The sequence below is a fragment of the Salvelinus fontinalis genome, chromosome 1 (genome assembly GCF_029448725.1).
Source record: "Salvelinus fontinalis isolate EN_2023a chromosome 1, ASM2944872v1, whole genome shotgun sequence".
NCBI classification, from domain to species: domain Eukaryota; kingdom Metazoa; phylum Chordata; class Actinopteri; order Salmoniformes; family Salmonidae; genus Salvelinus; species Salvelinus fontinalis.
In genome coordinates this window covers 24,226,488-24,245,221 of record NC_074665.1, presented here as the reverse complement: position 1 = coordinate 24,245,221, position 18,734 = coordinate 24,226,488, and the positions used below count along the sequence as shown (strand labels likewise).

At 43.7% G+C, this 18,734-nt stretch overlaps 2 protein-coding genes across 4 annotated transcripts; one reads left to right on the top strand and one right to left on the bottom strand.

Moving 5' to 3' along the window:
- The first annotated feature begins 158 nt into the window (after positions 1–158).
- LOC129849567 (medium-chain acyl-CoA ligase ACSF2, mitochondrial-like) lies at positions 159–18,683 on the top strand. Of its 2 annotated transcripts, XM_055916420.1 has the most exons (16): positions 159–263; positions 550–678; positions 805–858; positions 1,053–1,171; positions 2,729–2,891; positions 3,136–3,231; positions 3,498–3,649; positions 3,781–3,872; positions 4,067–4,143; positions 10,817–10,870; positions 15,934–16,041; positions 16,570–16,721; positions 16,818–16,959; positions 17,059–17,169; positions 17,263–17,331; positions 17,790–18,683. In XM_055916420.1, the coding sequence occupies exons 2-16, from the start codon at positions 610–612 to the stop codon at positions 17,838–17,840; spliced, it is 1,509 nt and encodes a 502-aa protein (XP_055772395.1). In that variant the 5' UTR covers positions 159–263; positions 550–609; the 3' UTR covers positions 17,841–18,683. The 2 variants fall into 2 exon arrangements, with proteins under 2 accessions (XP_055772395.1, XP_055772456.1); XM_055916481.1 differs by lacking the exon at positions 10,817–10,870 and having other exon boundaries at positions 245–263.
- LOC129849757 (chondroadherin-like) lies at positions 4,649–15,936 on the bottom strand. Of its 2 annotated transcripts, XR_008758702.1 has the most exons (5): positions 12,507–15,936; positions 6,657–6,820; positions 6,267–6,415; positions 5,731–5,774; positions 4,649–5,593 (listed from the first exon to the last, which is right to left on the bottom strand). XR_008758702.1 is itself a non-coding variant. In XM_055916540.1 (4 exons), exons 1-3 carry the CDS (start codon positions 13,290–13,292, stop codon positions 6,274–6,276), a joined length of 1,092 nt encoding a protein of 363 aa, XP_055772515.1. In that variant the 5' UTR covers positions 13,293–15,936; the 3' UTR covers positions 4,649–5,774; positions 6,267–6,273. The 2 variants fall into 2 exon arrangements, 1 of the variants encoding a protein (XP_055772515.1); XM_055916540.1 differs by having other exon boundaries at positions 4,649–5,774.
- Positions 18,684–18,734: the final 51 nt, after the last annotated feature.

Below are 18,734 nucleotides of genomic sequence, written 5' to 3'. Positions count from 1 at the left end.
GGCAAAGTCTAACGTGACGTGATCTCCAGGTTATGAAAGCATTAAAGTTCAAATGTGACCAATGACACCAAACGTATTAACAGTCTTTGTCCTGGGACTACGGTAACCTGGCAGTAGCTGGTATCTGATTAGAAAGTGATCTACGGCACTTACCTGTTGTGGATACAGCTACCCATGATATGACTGTATAGAGTTCAGATAGCGAAACCTTGACTTTTGAAGTTAAACATTCATTCGGCGATAAAGAATTGTCACGTGTTTGGGTAACAACCAGCTGTGCCGCTCACTCAGTTTGGTTTAATTGTTTAGGTTCTATTGATAGTAATAGTAATCAATAATGGATTTCTGCTGTTTTTTTTAAATGCGGTTCTGATTAATTCAATGTTGAAATGTGAACTACAAAATACCCCTTTAGATATGTTTTACCATGTCTCTATTGCAAGTGTTTTACTCAACTGTCTCTTTCAGCAATGCTGCTGTGAATCGCTTTCCAGCTATGCATTGATTACCATTACCTCTTTGTGCTGACTGTGCTCCATTATGGCTCAGGTGGACCAGGCTGCTGCAGGCCTCCTGGCACTGGGACTGAAGAGGGGGGACCGACTGGGCATGTGGGGACCCAACATATATGAGTGGATCCTGTTCCAGTTTGCCTCAGCCAAGGCTGGCATCATACTGGTGAGCGCTGACACTGGTGGCATGGAGGAGGAATCTTAATAGGGGAAAGAGGTTTTTCAACCTCATTTGTGAAGTCAAGTACAATAAAGCGGATGTTTTCAGTGGTTATGCTTTGTCTTCTGACAGGTGTCTGTGAACCCAGCCTATCAGGTGCAGGAGTTGGAGTTTGCTTTGAGGAAGGTGGGTCACTTGAGTTGGCACGTTATGTTCCATGAAAGTTGCACTGGGTGTGGCCCTCTTAAGTACGGTGCAGAGATTATTGCTTTTTAAACAGTTTATTATGAGGATAAAGGCAATGATGTTGATGATGTTCATTGGTGGTGATAACAGTGTGTTAATTGGTGGTAATAATGTAGTTTCCTGCTTTGGTCCAGGTTGGATGCAATGCCATTGTGTGCCCAACCCAGTTTAAGACCCAGAAGTATTGTGACATGCTCAGGCAGATCTGTCCAGAGATGGACACTGCTATTCCAGGATCGGTCAAGAGTGCCAGGTATGACCACACTTTTTTCATATACAATCACAACTCTTCTTTTGACGAAATCACACAATTTCAGTTACACTGAATGATGGTCAAATTACAATGGGTTGTGTTCTGGTAGGTGCAAAGCTCTAGATATTGCAGATAGAAAAATTCTAGAGCTCAGACGATTCTCTGTTCTATTCTACATGACTGAGAAGCATGGCTGTCTGTTCTACATCATGTTTTTCTACCGGAATGTTTTGTTACATTTAGTGCTGAGCAATTAGAGCTTTTTGAGGTCGGTTCAGTTTGAAAAATAATCATGTTTTTCGGAGATAAAAAAACAACATTAAATGCAATATACATTTTGTGGGTTGAATGCTGTAACAACACAGAGTAAAACAATTAATGAAAGTCCCATGATGGAGGTGACTGGCCATAACTGCTTATCACTTATTAACCATCATTTATTCACATTACTTTACTAAAATATTTCAGTTGTTTGTATATTTGTTTTATTTGAGGACTTTATTATTTCATTCCAAGTCAATAGAGGATGCAGTCTGGCAAAATCACTATTTTAGTAATTCTTCAAAGTAAATAATGCATACTTTTATGCCTGCTAAATACCAACTGTCCAACACTTAGATCAGGAATGGGCAACTAGCAGCCCCCCTTTTGAAGGCCTTCAGATCAATAAAAAATGTAATACTAATATATGTATATATTTTTTCGGTTGGGGGGGGGGGGGCCGTCGTCGTCTCAACTTATTGTTAGAATAGTAGCATACACAAGGTGCAATTTCGAAATGTGGTTGTGCATCTGCAATTTTTCTCTTGTTATGTTAGTCAATTAGCCCATGTCAGCAAAACATTTTTAGATTGCTAAATTTGTTTAGTGGCCAGATATCTGAACTTGCTATCATGGTTGAATTACTGTCCGTGAGGCCCCCATTGATTATTATTTTTAAAAAAAATGTCAATCTCACCCAGATATCATATAAAAAACTGCAAACATTTCTTCTCTGCCCCATGGCAAAATGTGTAGAATTGCAGCAAACTTGCTTTAAAACTGCAACATTTTCTCTACACCGAATGCTAAAATGTGCACCCCCATCAAAGTTGCCCATCCCTGACTTAGATCTTGTATTTTCCAGTAGAGATACCACTAGATCGCGCATTTTTCTGTCTCTTTTACGTAGCAGTTGTAAAAGAAACACAGACCGAAGAAGTTTGCGCGCAATGAATTATGGTCATTGTAGTTAATTGCCACATTATCTGCACTCAACTATGTAGAATATTGGCCTGTTGGAAACTACAACTTACTACTATATCGCACAGTTGGGGCTTGATATGATTAATCTCTACAGAAACTGTGTAATGTGCTTATTAAACTCACAGAAAAAAATACAAACCAACTTCAGTCAATTTGTTGTTTAAAAATAACCGAAATGTCGGTTAATCGCTCAGCACTAGTTACATTGCACTCCACTGAGCTCACACGATTATCTGTTCTATTCAACGTATTCTGTTCTACATAATGCATTTCTATCAGAATGTTTTGTTACGTGTGACACTTCCTCCTCAGACTCCCTGACCTCCATACAGTGATAGTGACAGACAGCCGGCAGCCGGGGATGTACCACCTAGAGGACGTGATGCAGGCAGGGAGCAGCCAGCACATGCAGCAGCTGGAGGAGCTGCAGAAGAAACTGTCCTTCGACGACCCCATCAATATTCAGTTCACATCGGTACTTTTAGTAAACTGTATATACTCTCACTCTCTATTCTTCCTATTTGATCCTGTGCTCACAGTTCATCTTTACATGGTCATGGTGTTCAACAAATCTATACTGTGAATTCATGTTAAATCCTCTGTTGACAGTGATCTGAGTCATAATACTCAACAGCCCCAGTTGACCTATTCAAGTGCATTTGCGAATATGCATTGCTTTGTGTCCACCATTTCTGACATACTTGTTTGTCTGATGTCAGGGTACGACGGGGATCCCCAAAGGTGCCACCCTCTCCCACCACAACATCGTCAACAATTCCTACTTCATTGGCATGCGACTTGGATATGACTGGAGGGTGAGTGCCCTGCCCACACAGACACATGTGATTCCAGACAATGAGTTAGTTAGGCTGCGTTTAGACCGACAGCCCAATTCAGATTTTTTTTCTTCCACTAATTGGTCTTTTGACCAATCACATCAGATACTTTCACATCAGATCTTTTTCAGAGCTGATCTGATCGGTCAGAAGACCGATTTAGTTAAAAAAATATGAGAATTTGGCTGCCTGTCTAAACATAGCCATAGAGTCACTGGGGTAGTCTTTAATCCATGTCCCCTCAGTCTCAGGTACGCGTGTGCCTGTCTGTGCCCATGTACCACTGCTTCGGCTCGGTGGGTGGTGGCATTGTCATGGCCACGCATGGCATCACGTTGGTCTATCCCTCCACTGGATACGACGGACGTGCCAACCTGGCAGCTATGGAGAGTGAAAGGTATGGCAGAAATATCTAAGTTCTGGTGGAAAACATGCATTCAGTGTTATTGAAGACATTTCTGGGACAGTGAACTGTGGTGTAGGTTGTGTGCTTTGTGCCTCAATCAAGTGTGTCCACTTTTCCACCAGGTGTACCTTTGTCTATGGCACTCCTACTATGTACATCGACATGCTGGGCCAGCCTGACTTGGCCAAGTTTGACTTGTCGTCAGTGGAGGGAGGTGAGAGATCATGTTTTTAACTCAGCTCATTTGTTTCTGTTCTAATCATATTCTCGAAATCTGCTGGATTGAACATTAGTTGGGATGAAATCCTGCATACTCGGGGGTCCTATAGGACCGTTTTTGCGCAATCTTGATATTGGTTATGTCAAATGTACTGTATCTTAGATGATGTGTTTATTTATGCATTTTAGGCGTCATGGCTGGTTCCCCGTGTCCACCTGAAATAGTGAAGAAGGTCATTTCTACCATGGGCATTAAGGAGCTCGTAGTGAGTAATGTTTTCTTAATTAGGTTAATTGATTAATTAAAGTTAGCTAAATGATTACTGAATATGATTTATTGTCCAGAGAGTTCACTCATCTGGTTTCCCAGGCCTGAGTCAGTCCCTGGTTAGAGGTGGAAGCTCAAACCAGCTGTGGGGTAACCCTTCAGGACCTTCACTGCTGGGTACAGTTAATATATTTTTTCGTTAGAGGGAGACATTTTCATACGAGAACGTCCTTCTAGATTCATTATTGCAGAGTTGTGTGCCGACCTCTACTCCTAGCGAGTTACAGGATGGGCATGCGTTTGTTTCAGACCAGCACTAACTCACATGCCTTTGCTAATAAGCTACACATCCAGACTTGGATTAGCTGAAGCAGGTGTGCTAGTGTTGGGCTGGGACAAACCCCCAAACTCTGTAGCTCCCTGGGAGTAAGGTTGGCCGCTCCTATGACATTGTCTCTCTGTTAATATGTTAGCGCACAGTAGTTGAAAATGGAATCAGGACAGACAAGGTTACATATTTATTTCTTAGATGTCCCCCCAAAATATGATGTTCAATATACATAAAAAAAAGATGTTAAGAGTTATGAAAGGGAAAGGAGAATACCTACATGCTCCCAGAGTTTGGGAAGTCTTCAATGCCTATAGATAATCCATTGATTTAGCAGTAAAAACTATCTTGTTTTCAATGTAAATCAATTACTTTAAATGAAAAGTCACACAGTGTAAGCATTGCCACAGCAGTTGGGGAGGGTGGAAAAGGCAAAATATTTTGTATATTAATTATTTAGTCAAAGACTCAGACATGTCACCTCTGCTACCTATTCTCAAATCCCTTTAGAACTGTACAACATGTCCTCCTGTGATAACAGACCTAAAGGCACTGCAAACACTTCCAAACTCCATTCATGTAAGGATTATTATTTTTTGTATCTCTGGGGGAGATTGAATACATACAGTCTTTAAACGAAAGATACCGCTGGAGAACTGGACTCCTCTCTTTGTCTGTGTCATCGCTGACTATGTTCCTTTTCAACTTGCCGTTGCTCCATTATCTCATAAAGTCCTTAGCCGCCTGCGCTGTGTTGTGTCATTTACTTTTGGTCAGAGTTTTGAGAGGAGTCGGGTCAAGTCACAATACGTCAAGGTCCGTTTTACGGTCACAGTCCTTTCAGGATGTTTTCTCAGTCTGACATAATTTCTCACGGGAGAAGCGAGACATGACCAACTGAGTGAACCACATTAAATAAAGGGAGACCTGGCCTGGAACATTCCATTTGGAAGGCTGTTAGCGGGGGCTTGTGGGATGATGCAGGCCGTTGCTGTGGCAGCAGGTGATGGGGTCCTGAGAGGTGAGGGTGTAAAGCTGGCGTTAGGGAGAGCGAGAGGAGGAGAGTCAACATGGCTGCTCGTCTGAATGTTGGTTGTGGGATGCATGACAAATTCTTCAGCTGTTGAAAAGAAAGGGGGATGTATTTGTGTCATGTCTCACTCCATGTGTGTACATGTGACATTGATATTTGGCAGATAGTGAGATGGACGGTCTTTAAGCAGCAGTTAGCGTCGCTTTCTTTCTCTGCACACGTACCGAGCCGGTCACCTGGACAGGCCTTTCCCCTCAGGCAGCGTCTCCTGTAGAAAGACACAAACATCAACAGCCAAGTCAAACAGTCTGCCCTCCTATTGTTCAACGCCATGACCGGGACACGCTGTTCTGTTCTGGACAGGACCCCAAGGCCAAGATTGAAAATAACAGCCAGGGGACAAAGAGTTCTGAGGGAAAAGAAAAGAAGAATGTCAAGCTAGGCCGGTCCAAACCCATCCTCCAATATCATGTTGTGCCAAGTCCCCAAACACATAAATACAGTCCTTTGTAAGAATTCAAACCGTGAGGAAAGCATTGAAGCCAGAAGGGGACCAACAAAAATGTGAAATATGTATCACAATCAAAACCCTTTGTCAAGCTGTTCTTGGGTAAATGCATATGACTGCAACATCCCAAGTCTGATACTGAGAAACTCTTAAGCTTGCTCAACTCAGCTCATAAGTTCACTTGACTGAGGTTAAACTTGCCTATTGACGGACTAGTTTTGTATTTCGTCGAGTCATCGTCAGTCAGGTTACCTGTGTTTTAATGGCGTGTGCCCTTCTTGGCTCTCTTTGTCTTAACTGTGCAGTCGCTGAAGGCAGAGCTGTCCCTAATCTGCTTTCCTCTCTGTGAGGACGGAGAGGCACAGAGCGCATCAGGGCGCTGGCGGCTAGAATCCATCCACCTAGTGGAGGGAAACAGAGAGAATCAGACATACAGGGTCTTGGAAGTTCTCTCTAACGGTTTGGATAATATGTGTGTTAATCAAGATTTTAGAATGTTGAAATGTATTCATGGATTCCGTTTAGTGTGTATATCAAATAGACCACTGTCTGTGTGTGCTTTTCTACCTCAATATTGTGTCAGTGCAAGGTAAGATTTCCTACTGTGCTGTATGTGCGTGTAAAGGTGAGGTCATTACTTACTTGCGCAGAGGGGCTAGCGTGCAGGTGCAGCTCCAGGGGTTGTTGGCGAGCGTGAGGTTGGTGATGGTGGTGAACTCCAGGCTCTTGGGCAGGGACTTGAGCTTGTTGTTGTCCAAGTGCAGAGACTTGATGGCCTTCATGCCGTTGAACGCACCGTCAGAAAACTACAGGCGGACAGATATATAAGACACAGTATAGGAGGCTTTTCAGTTTCATCAGAAGAGGTAGAATTTGACAGGAGATATTTAAACCATAATGTCATAACCAAGAATAGTCTCGTCCTTCAAATCCAAAAGTAATTCATTGCAAGTATAAAAGCTTCATGTGACTGATTGAAATCCCTGAATTCAACTATTGAAACCCTGAACTCCACAATAAGGTAGAACTCCTTTCTGAACTCCTTTCTGAACTCCTTTCTGAACTCCTTTCTGAGCTCCTTTCTGAGCTCCTTTCTCAACTCCTTTCTCAACTCCTTTCTCAACTCCTTTCTCAAATGGCAGTGAAGGCATGCCTGATGACGTAAATGGGTCAAGAATTTGCAGTTAGACCTCATCCTTAATATCCGTCAGAGGGCAGACAGCGATGTTTGGTGGAGGAGATTTTTTTCAGTTTTTTTCTCCAGCAATGTCACTCTTGTCTGACATGAACGCCTCCACTCATAACTGGTTCCTGCACCGTTGCTTATGTAAACTGGACTCTCACCCCTCCCTTCTCCCAAACTTCATACGCATTTGTGAGGCCGCTAAAAACTTCACAGAGGTGCAAGATGAGCTAATGTTCACCGTGTTATGTTTCCCACTGAACACACCACGTCGTTTCAACGTGAATAATTGGGTAATATTTGGTTGAGACGTTGATCAATGAGATTACAACCTATATTCACCCACTCAAAAAAGTTAGTTGAATTTCCAATGTTTTATCACTGTACTTTCAGTCATCTAAGAGCACAACCAAATTCCAATGGAAAAACGGTCTGATTTTTGGTTTAGTTGTCACCCAAATGTGTATCGCTACGCTTTCAACCGTTTAAAAGCACCAAATGGGAATACAATGTCAAGATTTATTTGTTGTGTAAATAAACAAAATATCTATCACTGTGCTTCATTTAATAGCAGAACCAAATGACCTGGATTGCAAATGAGATTACATAAAAAGTACGTGGTGCACTTGATCAATGATGTTCAAGATTCTGCACTGGTTATTACAGTAATCGTGAAGATCTCCACAGACCTGCTATTACCTATGCATGCTATCTTGAATGTGCATGCTTTATATGATTACATAAGAAATGTATAGTTACAGTAACCCTAATATGGCCATGGATGTGTTACTCATTTTAAGGTTGAATGTTACATTAGTTTGTAAGATAGCTTTAACTTTAGGCTATTTACTGTATTACAAAAGTAATATTGAATTGTGTTTGGTTGACGACGCAACCAAATATCAACATTTAAGAGGAGATATAGGCATATTTACTTCTTGGATGGGCTTAATCCTATTTCTTAACTTGTATTTTTGGTTGAGTTGGAGACGTGAATCCAACATATCATTTGTTAACTTGTCGACAAAAATACCTGTCCTTTTCAATCAACCAGAGCTTGAAACCCTAGGCTTATTGTATTGTTTATTTTTAGTTGAATTCTAGGTTGAATTGAAACAATAGTTGTTGATGACTTTGTAAATGCTATATAGGCCTAAATAGCTTCATTGATGATATGAGTGAAAGTATGGTCACATTTCAACTGCTCTGTTAAACCTACCCTTTGAAATGACTTTCATAGCATGAGTGAGATCTCAACACTCATTCTCATCATAGCACACTGGTAATAGTCAGTGACAAATATCATAGCTAAGCGGGGCTTGGTTAAAACCGTGGATGGGAGACCAACAGGTAGCAGTAGATAGATCAATTCTCCAGTAGGAGGTGCTGCCCAGACAGTTTTTTTCAGATAGGGGATATAATGTTGAAGATCTGACGTTGTTTTCAAGGCACAAATTCCCCAAAGTGTATACACGGTTTGTCTATGTTGAAATTTGGTTAACATGATGACATAATCCTGTGGTTGAAATTTGACTCTCAAAACAACCGTTGATGACTTTTTCCAATCCAATGTATTTTCCACGTAGATTCCACGTCACAAAATGTTGACAAATGACTTTGAAAGAACGTTGACTCAACCCGTTTGTCCAGTGGGTTGGCTCTTAGCCTCTTAACAGGAAGAGAGAGGGAGGGAAGGAGGTCCGGGGGCAGTCGTGAGAGGAGGGTGGGCTTTTGCAACATGTTATGTAAGTCTATAAGAGATGAGGCTGTTGATTGAGGAGTCTTTTGGAAATTTCCACTGCAGAAGGGCACAAGTGCCAAGGTGGAGGCTTCTGGTAATTTGCAGCAATGGAAGATGGATGACTTCCAGCGTGGCCAGGTTGTTTTTGCTCTCTTTTTTTAGTCTCTCTCTCTGAGCCACTTCTCTGCCAAGGAGGCTTGCAAAGGGCCCAATTGTCCATTCACCTAAGGAGCGATGGGCAAGCTAAAAATACCCGTCCTTCATGGGCTACGGAACACCCTGCCTCTATTTACCCGTCTCCTAACCCTTACTGACCTGTTGGCAGGACCCTCCTGCCGAGGGGAAAAAACGCACAGAAGATTTTAGAATTTGGCTGGTACAGTACATGCTTGGATACGGGCTAGCAAACAAAAACACCCTAAAAATACCCACTTTTGACTGGAAAATTGCTTTTTACTCTCCCCCACCATGTGCCTCCCCCGCCACCCCAAAAACTTGCCCTCTCACACTGCTTTCCCCTCACTTTCACTGGTACAGTCTGCCTGAGAGATGCTTGTTATTTTACCATTTCCCCTGTGGGATCTCTCCATACTGTATTATGGATTGATAAACTCAAATACTGGATTAACTTTGAGTTTGGAATGAATGGGGAGCAGCAAGCTAACCCCTCAATCAGTATATGTGATAAGTGTCTCGAGGCCAGCATTTCCCATCTCTCCACTCAGGCCTTGACTGGGGTTCATTCAACCTTGTTACCTCTTACATTGTTATGCTATGCCTTACGAGGTGTAGGATCGACGTTTATCTCTAGATAGGAAACCATTTCCTGTGCTCTCTGGACTGTCTGCTGTTGTTCCGTGAACTATATAGCCTTATGATTGTCTGTATGACAGTTCAAACGCCTTCCCCACCAAAGGATGGAAGCTAACCAGATCTTAAAAGCCTTGTCGGACTGCACCATTTAAGTGTAATGAGGCGGTCACCCACCTCACACATCAACCTGAACCTCAGGAATGATCAAGCACTGCGTCAACGCCGCCCACTCACTGCATGGTCAAGGTTATCTTGGGCTATGCTTCAGGAACCCTTGTATGATGGTGTGTATGGGTTTACAGTACTGTACGTGCTGAAGCTGAAGAGTGTGGTTCATACCAGCAGTTTTTTTATGATGCTTACTAGGTGATGTAACTTGGCCACCTGACATTGTTTGGAATCTCCCAACTAGGACGGCATGTATGTGTCGCCCATATAGCTCCTTAATGTAAACAGCAGGGACCTGATCCCTCCCCCAACTCCACTTCTTGTCCTCGCCAAGCTAAATTGGACATGAATCCAATCTTCTGCGCCAACAGCCCACCAACCAACTACAGTATATATGGGAATGGAGCAACATATGACTAGAACACCACTCCTCTCTCCCACTGTGCAATCGTCCTGACCTACACACTTTCAGGGGAAGAGATCTCCTTGTACCACACCATAGAGCGAGCAGAGCAATCAGGGCTAAAACACTGGCTAAAACCAGTCAACTATTTTGCCGACAAACAGCCCGAGACAGAGATCCCGCTGGTCTCAGCACATGTGCATCCTGACCCAAAGCATGTGTGACCTATTTTCTTCTCATATGGGTGGATAAGTCATCATAAGGATCTTATTAGGTTACAGTTAGAGCGATGCGGAGAAAGTACCCAATGTCTAAACATCACGCACACACAGTACCAGTCAAAAGTTGACACACCTACTCATTCAGGGGTTTTTCTTAATTTTTTCTACATTGTAGAATAATAGTGAAGACATCAAAACTATGAAATAACACATATGGAATCATGTAGTAACCAAAAAAGTGTTAAACAAATCAAAATATATTTTATATTACAGATTCTTGATGACAGCTTTGCACACTCTTGGCATTCTCTCAACCAGCTTCATGAGGTAATCACCAGGAATGCATTTCAATTAACAGGTGTGCATTGTTAAAAGTACATTTGTGGAATTTCTTTCCTTCTTAATGCGTTTGAGACAATCAGTTGTGTTGTGACATGGTAGGGGTGGTAAAAGACCAAGTCCATATTATGGCAAGAACAGCTCAAATAAGCAAAGAGAAACAACAATCCATAATTTCTTTAAGGTCAGTCAATTCGGAAAATTTCAAGAACTTTGAAAGTTCCTTCAAGTGCAGTCGCAAAAGCCAAGCGCTATGATGAAACTGGCTCTTATGAGGACTGCCATAGGAAAGGAAGACCCAGAGTTACCTCTGCCACAGAGGATAAGTTCGTTAGAGTTACCAGCCTCAGAAATTGCAGCCCAAATAATGCTTCACAGAGTTCCAGTAACAGACACATCTCAACATCAACTGTTCAGAGGAGACTGCGTGAATTGCTGCAAAGAAACCACTACTAAAGGACACCAATAAGAAGAAGAGACTTGCTTGGGCCAAGAAACACGAGCAATGGACATTAGACAGGTGGAAATTTGTCCTTTGGTCTAATGAGTCCAAATTTGAGATTTTTGGTTCCAACCTCCGTGTATTTGTAAGACGCATAGTAGGCGAACGGATGATCTCTGCATGTCGGTTCCCACTGTGAAGCATGGAGGAGGTGGTGTGGGGGTGCTTTGCAGGTGACATTGTCTGATTTATTTAGAATTCAAGGCTCACTTAACCAGCATGGCTCCCACAGCATTCTGCAGCGATCCAATCTGGTTTAGGGTTAGTGGGACTATCATTTGTTTTTCAACAGGACAATGACCCAACACACCTCCAGGCTGTGTAAGGGCTATTTGACCAAGAAGGAGAGTGATGCAGTGGTGCATCAGCTGACCTGGCCTCCACAATCAGCCGACCTCAACCCAATTGGGAGGAGTTGGACCGCAGAGTGAAGTAAAAGCAGCCAACAAGTGCTCAGCACATGTGGGAACTCCTTCAAGACTGTTGGAAAAGCATTCCTCATGAAGCTGGTTGAGAGGATGCCAAGAGTGTGCAAAGCTGTCAAAGGCGAAGGGTGAATTTGAACCGTCAGTCATCATATGATCAATCGTAGCAGTCTACTAAACCACCTCGCATTTATTATCTGCCCTCCCCAGGCTACGGTACGCAACCACAGAACTGGGAAAAGAGAAACATCTTTTGGCTACTGGAAAAGAGGGAGTTGGCCGGTGGCAAGCCAGACTGTACATATAAATAGCAGATGAAATATGGCAAGCCAGAACCAAAACAAACAAACAAACAACAAGCCTCCCTAATCCACAGGGTTGCTAGAGTAGACAAGAATACAACATATTTATACTAACTGAAGCTTTCTCTGTCTACTGAATGGCTAACTGCCTCAAATAATTGAGATTCAGGTTGCATGAAATGGAACTGTTGTAAATGTTCAATATTCTAAGGCTTGAAATGAATTTGTGTTATCTACTCTTGTCATGGTAGACTTATTTACCACATCTATGCTATGTTATTGCATTGCCGTTCTCTTAAACTTTCAATCGCCTCTTAATTCTTCCCAACTCAATAAGCACTTTGCACCCACAAAAAGGACCCACACCCATCCCACAAACAATCTGAGAGACTAACCTTCTCCAGCCCCATGCCGTCCAGGTGCAGCTTCTCCATGTAGCGTCCGAAGCTCTGGAAGGCGTTGTCAGGGATGCTTCTCAGGGGGTTCTTGGCCAGGCTCAGTTCCTCCACCACTCTCAGCTTGCTCATGGCCAGACCGGGGTAGGTGGACAGCCTGTTCCTGTCAAGGTGCAGGATGGCCAGGTTCTCCACGTCGTCCAGAGAGCCCGGCTGCAGCGAGCTCATCTCATTGCCACTCATGTGCAGCCAGCGCAGGTCCTTGGCTCCGGCGAAGGTGCCTGGCTTGATGTCACGCAGCTTGTTATCGTTGAGCTGCAGGATGAACAGATTGATCATGGGCGAGAAGATGCCCTTGGGTAGGTCGCTGATGCGGTTGCCGTCCAGGTAGAGGTAGGTGAGCTCGGCGAGGTCCTCGAAGGCACCTGGCTTGATGCTGGTGATCTCGTTGTTGGACAGGTAGAGGTAGATGAGCTTCTTGAGCCCCTTGAAGGCCTGGCTGCCGATCTCGCGGAGCTGGCAGTGCTGCATGTGCAACGAGATGAGACCCTTGCTGCTGGCGAAGGAGCCGGTGGGCAGGCTGCCCAGATTGTTCCTCTGCAGGTTGAGCAGACGGGTGGCCTCGGACACCTGTGGAATATTCTTTAGCCCCACGTTGTCACAGATGACATGCTGCAGGTCCCCGTGGCAGTGACACAGGGCCGGGCACTGGCTGGGTGCGCCCCATACCACCGGGGCGAGGACCAGCAGGTAGGTCCACACCGAGAGAAAGCTCACACACCGCATGCTGACGCTGCTACTCTAGACTTGTGTCTGTCAGTCTGTCCACCTTATCTGTATTCGGTCTCTTCCTGAGAGCTTCTTCTCACTGCTTGACAGGCACTCCAAGCTAGAAAAAGTCCTCCAGAAAGTCTCAGGGCGAGAGAAAGAGAGAGGATTCAGAGAGGGAAGGCAAGAGGTGAGCTGGTGTGAGAGTGAATGTGTGACTGAGAGAAAAGGGGGGCAGTGCAAAAAATATTCACTTGGGGCTTTGAGAGGAGGACGGCACGGCGGTGAACAGAACACAGCACTATTTATAACATTTATTTGAGGAGGGGCTCACCAGGGTGTTACGTGGATACGGCTGCAAGAGGAAGTCAAGTGTCTCTGAGAGTTTAACTCCGCGCACACAGTTCAGGATCTTCCACTGACCATAGGGAGCTCAACTAAATTCCACTAACTTCTGGTTAAAATGTCTAAAAAGCTTCCAGATCTTCTGCATGAGACATTTAATCAAACAGTTGGTGTGTGCATACGTTTCAATTGCTTGTTATGTTTAGCAGGCAAAGGATCTCTAGGTCATTTTAGTTATGTAAGCAGAAAAATTGTGTAAACATTGCACTCTCAAGAAGGGCAAAATGTGCTTCCAAATCAAATGCAGTGTCTTGGTGGATCAAGCACACTTTTGACTGCCAATATAGCATGGTCTGTATACCTGTACAGGCTACCTGGATTTTTGTTGGGTAGATAAGAGGCCCTTCACAGGCCGGGGCCATTGTCAGTCATTTCTAAAATAGTTGCCTGAGTGTAGTCGGGCGGTAGGTAAGAGATTAAGGTTCCAGTGTTTAGGGTTCCAGACATCTCTATTGTTTTTCAGTCTGCAGTCAGAGGGAAAGGAGCTCCTTTGTGGCTGTTTTATAACTCATAATCGTCACCAGATGTTTGGCGAGTGGCGGGACTCCTTTTCAAGTCCAAAAAATGTGAAATGGTCCCTCTTCACCTCACTAAAAGAGGGTTTCAAATGGCCAGTTTCATTCCTGCGTGCATATTTTCTACTATTTTGAAAAGGAGTAAGGTGTTACAATGGTCTTTGTGGTCACTCTCACTTTCCAAATAGAGGCGAGGTTGGATGTGGCTGAATTGAGTTTCAGCAGATAGTGTATGTTAAGAAATCAGAATATTTTTCATTAGCTTTCACTCAGGGATGTGTGTGGCTCTGAGTGGGCCTTAACCAACCAGATGTGAGACCTTGGTCTCGAGCGCTGATCCATTAGCCACTTGAAATTGACCAGGAGCGTGAGGGAAAGAGACAGGAAGGGATGGAGGGAGAGAGACATTGTCCACTTCAGCCCTTGGGCTTGCTGGCTCAGCTCCTATGACGCGTTGGCCTCAGAAGGGTGTGTTTATGAGTCCGATGAACACTCTCATGATAAGTGGAATCTCGAGTTTACTTAACAAATCTAGCATTTTATCGGGAACGTCTTTCTCCTGGCTGCCCAGGTGAACATTCTCACCCTCCCCATCCCCAAACGGCTCCTTCAATGCCTTTCTGTTCACCAGTCATGACCTTACTCTGCCACTCTGTCACTACTGGCCTTCGCCCTCAGAAGGATGTGCTTGTGGCAGCAGATGAATAATCGTCTAGCGAGCGCTTCAGAGGCCGAAACCACTGCTGACTCCATTGGTCCTGCTATTCAAAGTCTTAGCCTTCATTTCACTCAACTTACAACTTACGTCTGCCACTGACCCAGTTGAAATTTGTCAATTTAAAAACAGTAATCAAGAAAAGGTTATCAAGAGGACTCACTGGTCAGTGAAAGGCCACAGCAGGACAGATGTATGGGCGTGGTCTACAGAGGGGCAGGCACCATCCTACTGCACAGGTGTGCCAGTTGTCAGGGGGGCACCACATACCTCACTGAGCTCCCATGCCCTGGCTTGCCTGCTGACTCACCCCCTGCCCCTCGCTGGATCAGCTAGTCCTAGCCTTGGAACTGTGAAGTCACGCTGACGTCCAGTACTGACAGGAAACTGTCCACCAGACAGTGGGCCCAGTGCATCAAAGCTGGGACCGAGAGACGGAAAAACAGCTTCTATCTCAAGGCCATCAGACTGTTAAACAGCCATCACTAACATTGAGTGGCTGCTGCCAACATACTGACTCAAATCTCTAGCCACTTTAATAATAAAAAATTGGAAGTAATAAATGTATCACTTACCACTTTAAACAATGCCACTTTATATAATGTTTACATACCCTACATTACTCATCTCATATGTATATACTGTATTCTATACCATCTACTGCATCTTGCCTATGCCGTTCGGCCATCGCTCATCCATATATTTTTATGTACACATTCTTATTCATTCCTTTACACTTGTGTGTGTATAAGGTAGTTGTTGTGAAATTGTTAGATATTACTGCATGGTCGGAACTATAAGCACAAGCATTTCGCTACACTCGCATTAACATCTGCAAACCATGTGTATGTGACAAATAAAATATGATTTGGTAAACAGACGGACAGACTTTTCCATACCCCCTCAGTCACCTTCTCCGACTACCTCTGCAAATGACACAGGGTTGTAGAACGTCAAGAATAGCGCCGTGGTGATACTGTATGTTTAATTGAACTCAGTGTGTGGTTTCACTTTGAATTGACAGATCGGCTATGGAACCACAGAGAACAGCCCTGTGACATTCTGTGGCTTCCCAACAGACAATATGGAGAGGAAGTCAGAGACTGTTGGGTGCATTACCAGTCACTTAGAGGTACGTCTCATCCACCTGAGTCATTTATGTTTTAATGTCTTTACTTCTATTATACAATAAGTATATTTATGTCTGTTAAAGGGATACTTCGGGATTTTGGCAATGAAGCCCTGTATCTACTTCCCCAGAGTCAGATGAACTCTTGGATACCATTTTTATCTCTGTTTGCAGTTTGAAGGAAGTTGCTAACTAGCCCTAGTGCAATTGCTAACTAACAGAACAATGACTGGAAGTCTGTTACCAAAGACTTCCAGTCTTAGCTGTGACCATAGACTTTCAGTCATTGGGCTAACACTAGTTAGCGTGGGCTCGCAAAACGACCTCTAACTTCCTTCATACTGAACGCGGAGACATAAAAATGGCATCCTCAAGTTCATCTGACTTTCCATTCCCAAAAATCCTGAAGTATCTACTTTACATGTCTTATCCACATAGGCAGAACTGCCGGGAGCATTGATTGTATTATCATCATGGTAACTGACGACAGTAGAGTCGCACCCTATTGTGTTCATCACTGCTGTTCCTCAGGCTAAGGTAGTTGACCCTGGCTCTGGTCAGATCATGCCTCTCGGGATATCAGGAGAGCTGATGATCAGGGGCTACTGTGTAATGCTGGAGTACTGGGGGGATGTCGCCAAGACAGACGAGTGCATTACCAAAGAGAACTGGTATAAGACTGGGTGAGTGGACAGGTCTGGTCCCATATACCTCCCCAAAACGCTGATGTCTCAACTTTTACTTATGCGTCATACATGTGTCCTTATAACCATATGCAGTGACATCGCCACCCTGGACAAGTATGGCTTCTGCCGCATCGAGGGTCGAATCAAGGACATGATCATCCGAGGAGGGGAGAACATATACCCAGCTGAGATTGAGCAGTTCCTACACACCCACCCTAAAGTCCAGGAGGCACAGGTGAATTCTCAATCAGTTTGTTTGTATATGCACGTTGAACAGAAGATCGTTTTCTAGGGAAATGACTGCTAATGTTGGTTCATTCTCGCTCTCCATCAGGTGATTGGAATAAAGGATGAGCGCATGGGAGAGGAGGTGTGCGCCTGCCTCAAGCTGAAGGCGGGACAGGATTGCAGTGCAGAGGACATCAAAGCTTACTGCAAGGGGAAGGTGAGATTGAATGAAAGAAAAAGGTTCTGTGACTTCCTGCTGTGGCTAGCCTAAATCCTTGAAATGTTCTGTTTATCTTCTTTCTCCTCTTAGATTGCTCATTTCAAGATCCCGCGTTATGTAACATTTGTGAAGGGCTACCCGCTCACAGTTTCAGGAAAGGTAATCTCTCAAACCATATACTCTCACTCAAAGCTAAGCTGACATGCCCCATAATGTATGTGTCTACATGAACGCTGACCAACATTTCTTTTGTATTTGTTTATACAATTCTGAAGACATAATCAGGGAGCTTAAGTAATTGTCAGAGACAAATTCGTTTTTTATGAACAGTCCATTGCATAAACTGTATGTTCCTCGGTCTCTCTCAAGAGACACTTCAAAACCATTTAGAAATGGAGAGTAATTTGAGTATCCAGGTCCTCTGTCTCTAGACAGAAGGAAACTGAGCTATTAAGCAGTCTGCACGCAGCAGTCCTGCTAAACACATTCAGAGGGCTTCATGTTGGAGGGAGTCACGAACCACCGCGGCTGTCTGGTCGATCTGAGAAACCACCCTGACATAAAACACTGTATTTAATACAAAGACTTATTCTCTCCTTTTTAAATTCCTCTTTCAGATCCAGAAGAACAAACTGCGTGAGCAGACAGAGAAGTTTCTGGAACTGTGAAGGACTGTGAAGTAATGAGAGAAAGTCGGGCTAGACATGGTGGCTCATATCTCCGATGCATGGCATATGTTTTCACTCCACTCTGCCAAAGCACCTGCTGAAATCAAAGTCATTATGGCTGCAGCCCAATTCAGCCCAATTCTTATCTTTTATCCACTAATATTTTTTATTAAAGAGCTAATGTGAAAAGATCTGATGTGATTGGACAAAAGACTAATAATTGGAAAATATATCTGAATTGGGCAGCCTAAGGGCTCTATTAAATACGTAGCTCTGAAGATCCACTTTACAGAGCGATTGACAATTAAAGGCGATGTTCCCGCAGTCGTGGAGACTGCATTCACGGTAATCACAGAAATTACCTTTAAATTTTAAACGCGGATCTTCCACGATACGGATTGAATCCAGCCGTAAGTGCCATCATTTGTGCCTTTTTTAATGCAAACTTTTTTGCAGAACCCATTGGACTAATGCTGTTTTAGTAGGCACAGTTTAACAGGAAAGCGAAGCCATGTCCAACAGTCAGATAAACACTTGCAGCCAAATGATTTTACTGTATTTTTAGGACCGATCATGTAATTGTGACAGCCTTGAAACCACCTCATCAATCTGTGACTCGGGGTTCTATTCCGTCTGTAAAACTGAAGCGTTACAGATTCCGCGATTTATAAAATGTAAAAGGTCATTTCCAATTGAGCTGACATCTGCAGGGTTTAACGCCAAAGCGGGAACATTGCCTTTACATTTCAGTGAAGCTGTACTTCGGCGACGCAGATTGAATAGCGCCCTTATATTACAGCTGCCTATATGTCAAAATAAAAAGCATGTACCTCACCATTAAAAGTTGGGCGTAGGTGTCTGTGTTTTTGTTGGAGGACAGAAGCTTTTAGCTTC

Coding starts and splice junctions, on each gene's coding strand:
- LOC129849567 (XM_055916420.1), top strand. CDS start 610: ATGTGGGGACCCAACATATATGAGTGGATCCTGTTCCAGTTTGCCTCA. Junction 2,892..3,135: donor TCAATATTCAGTTCACATCG/GTACTTTTAGTA, acceptor GTCTGATGTCAG/GGTACGACGGGGATCCCCAA. Junction 3,650..3,780: donor GCAGCTATGGAGAGTGAAAG/GTATGGCAGAAA, acceptor CTTTTCCACCAG/GTGTACCTTTGTCTATGGCA.
- LOC129849757 (XM_055916540.1), bottom strand. CDS start 13,292: ATGCGGTGTGTGAGCTTTCTCTCGGTGTGGACCTACCTGCTGGTCCTC. Junction 6,821..12,506: donor ACGGCATGGGGCTGGAGAAG/GTTAGTCTCTCA, acceptor GTCCGCCTGTAG/TTTTCTGACGGTGCGTTCAA. Junction 6,416..6,656: donor ACGCTAGCCCCTCTGCGCAA/GTAAGTAATGAC, acceptor TCCCTCCACTAG/GTGGATGGATTCTAGCCGCC.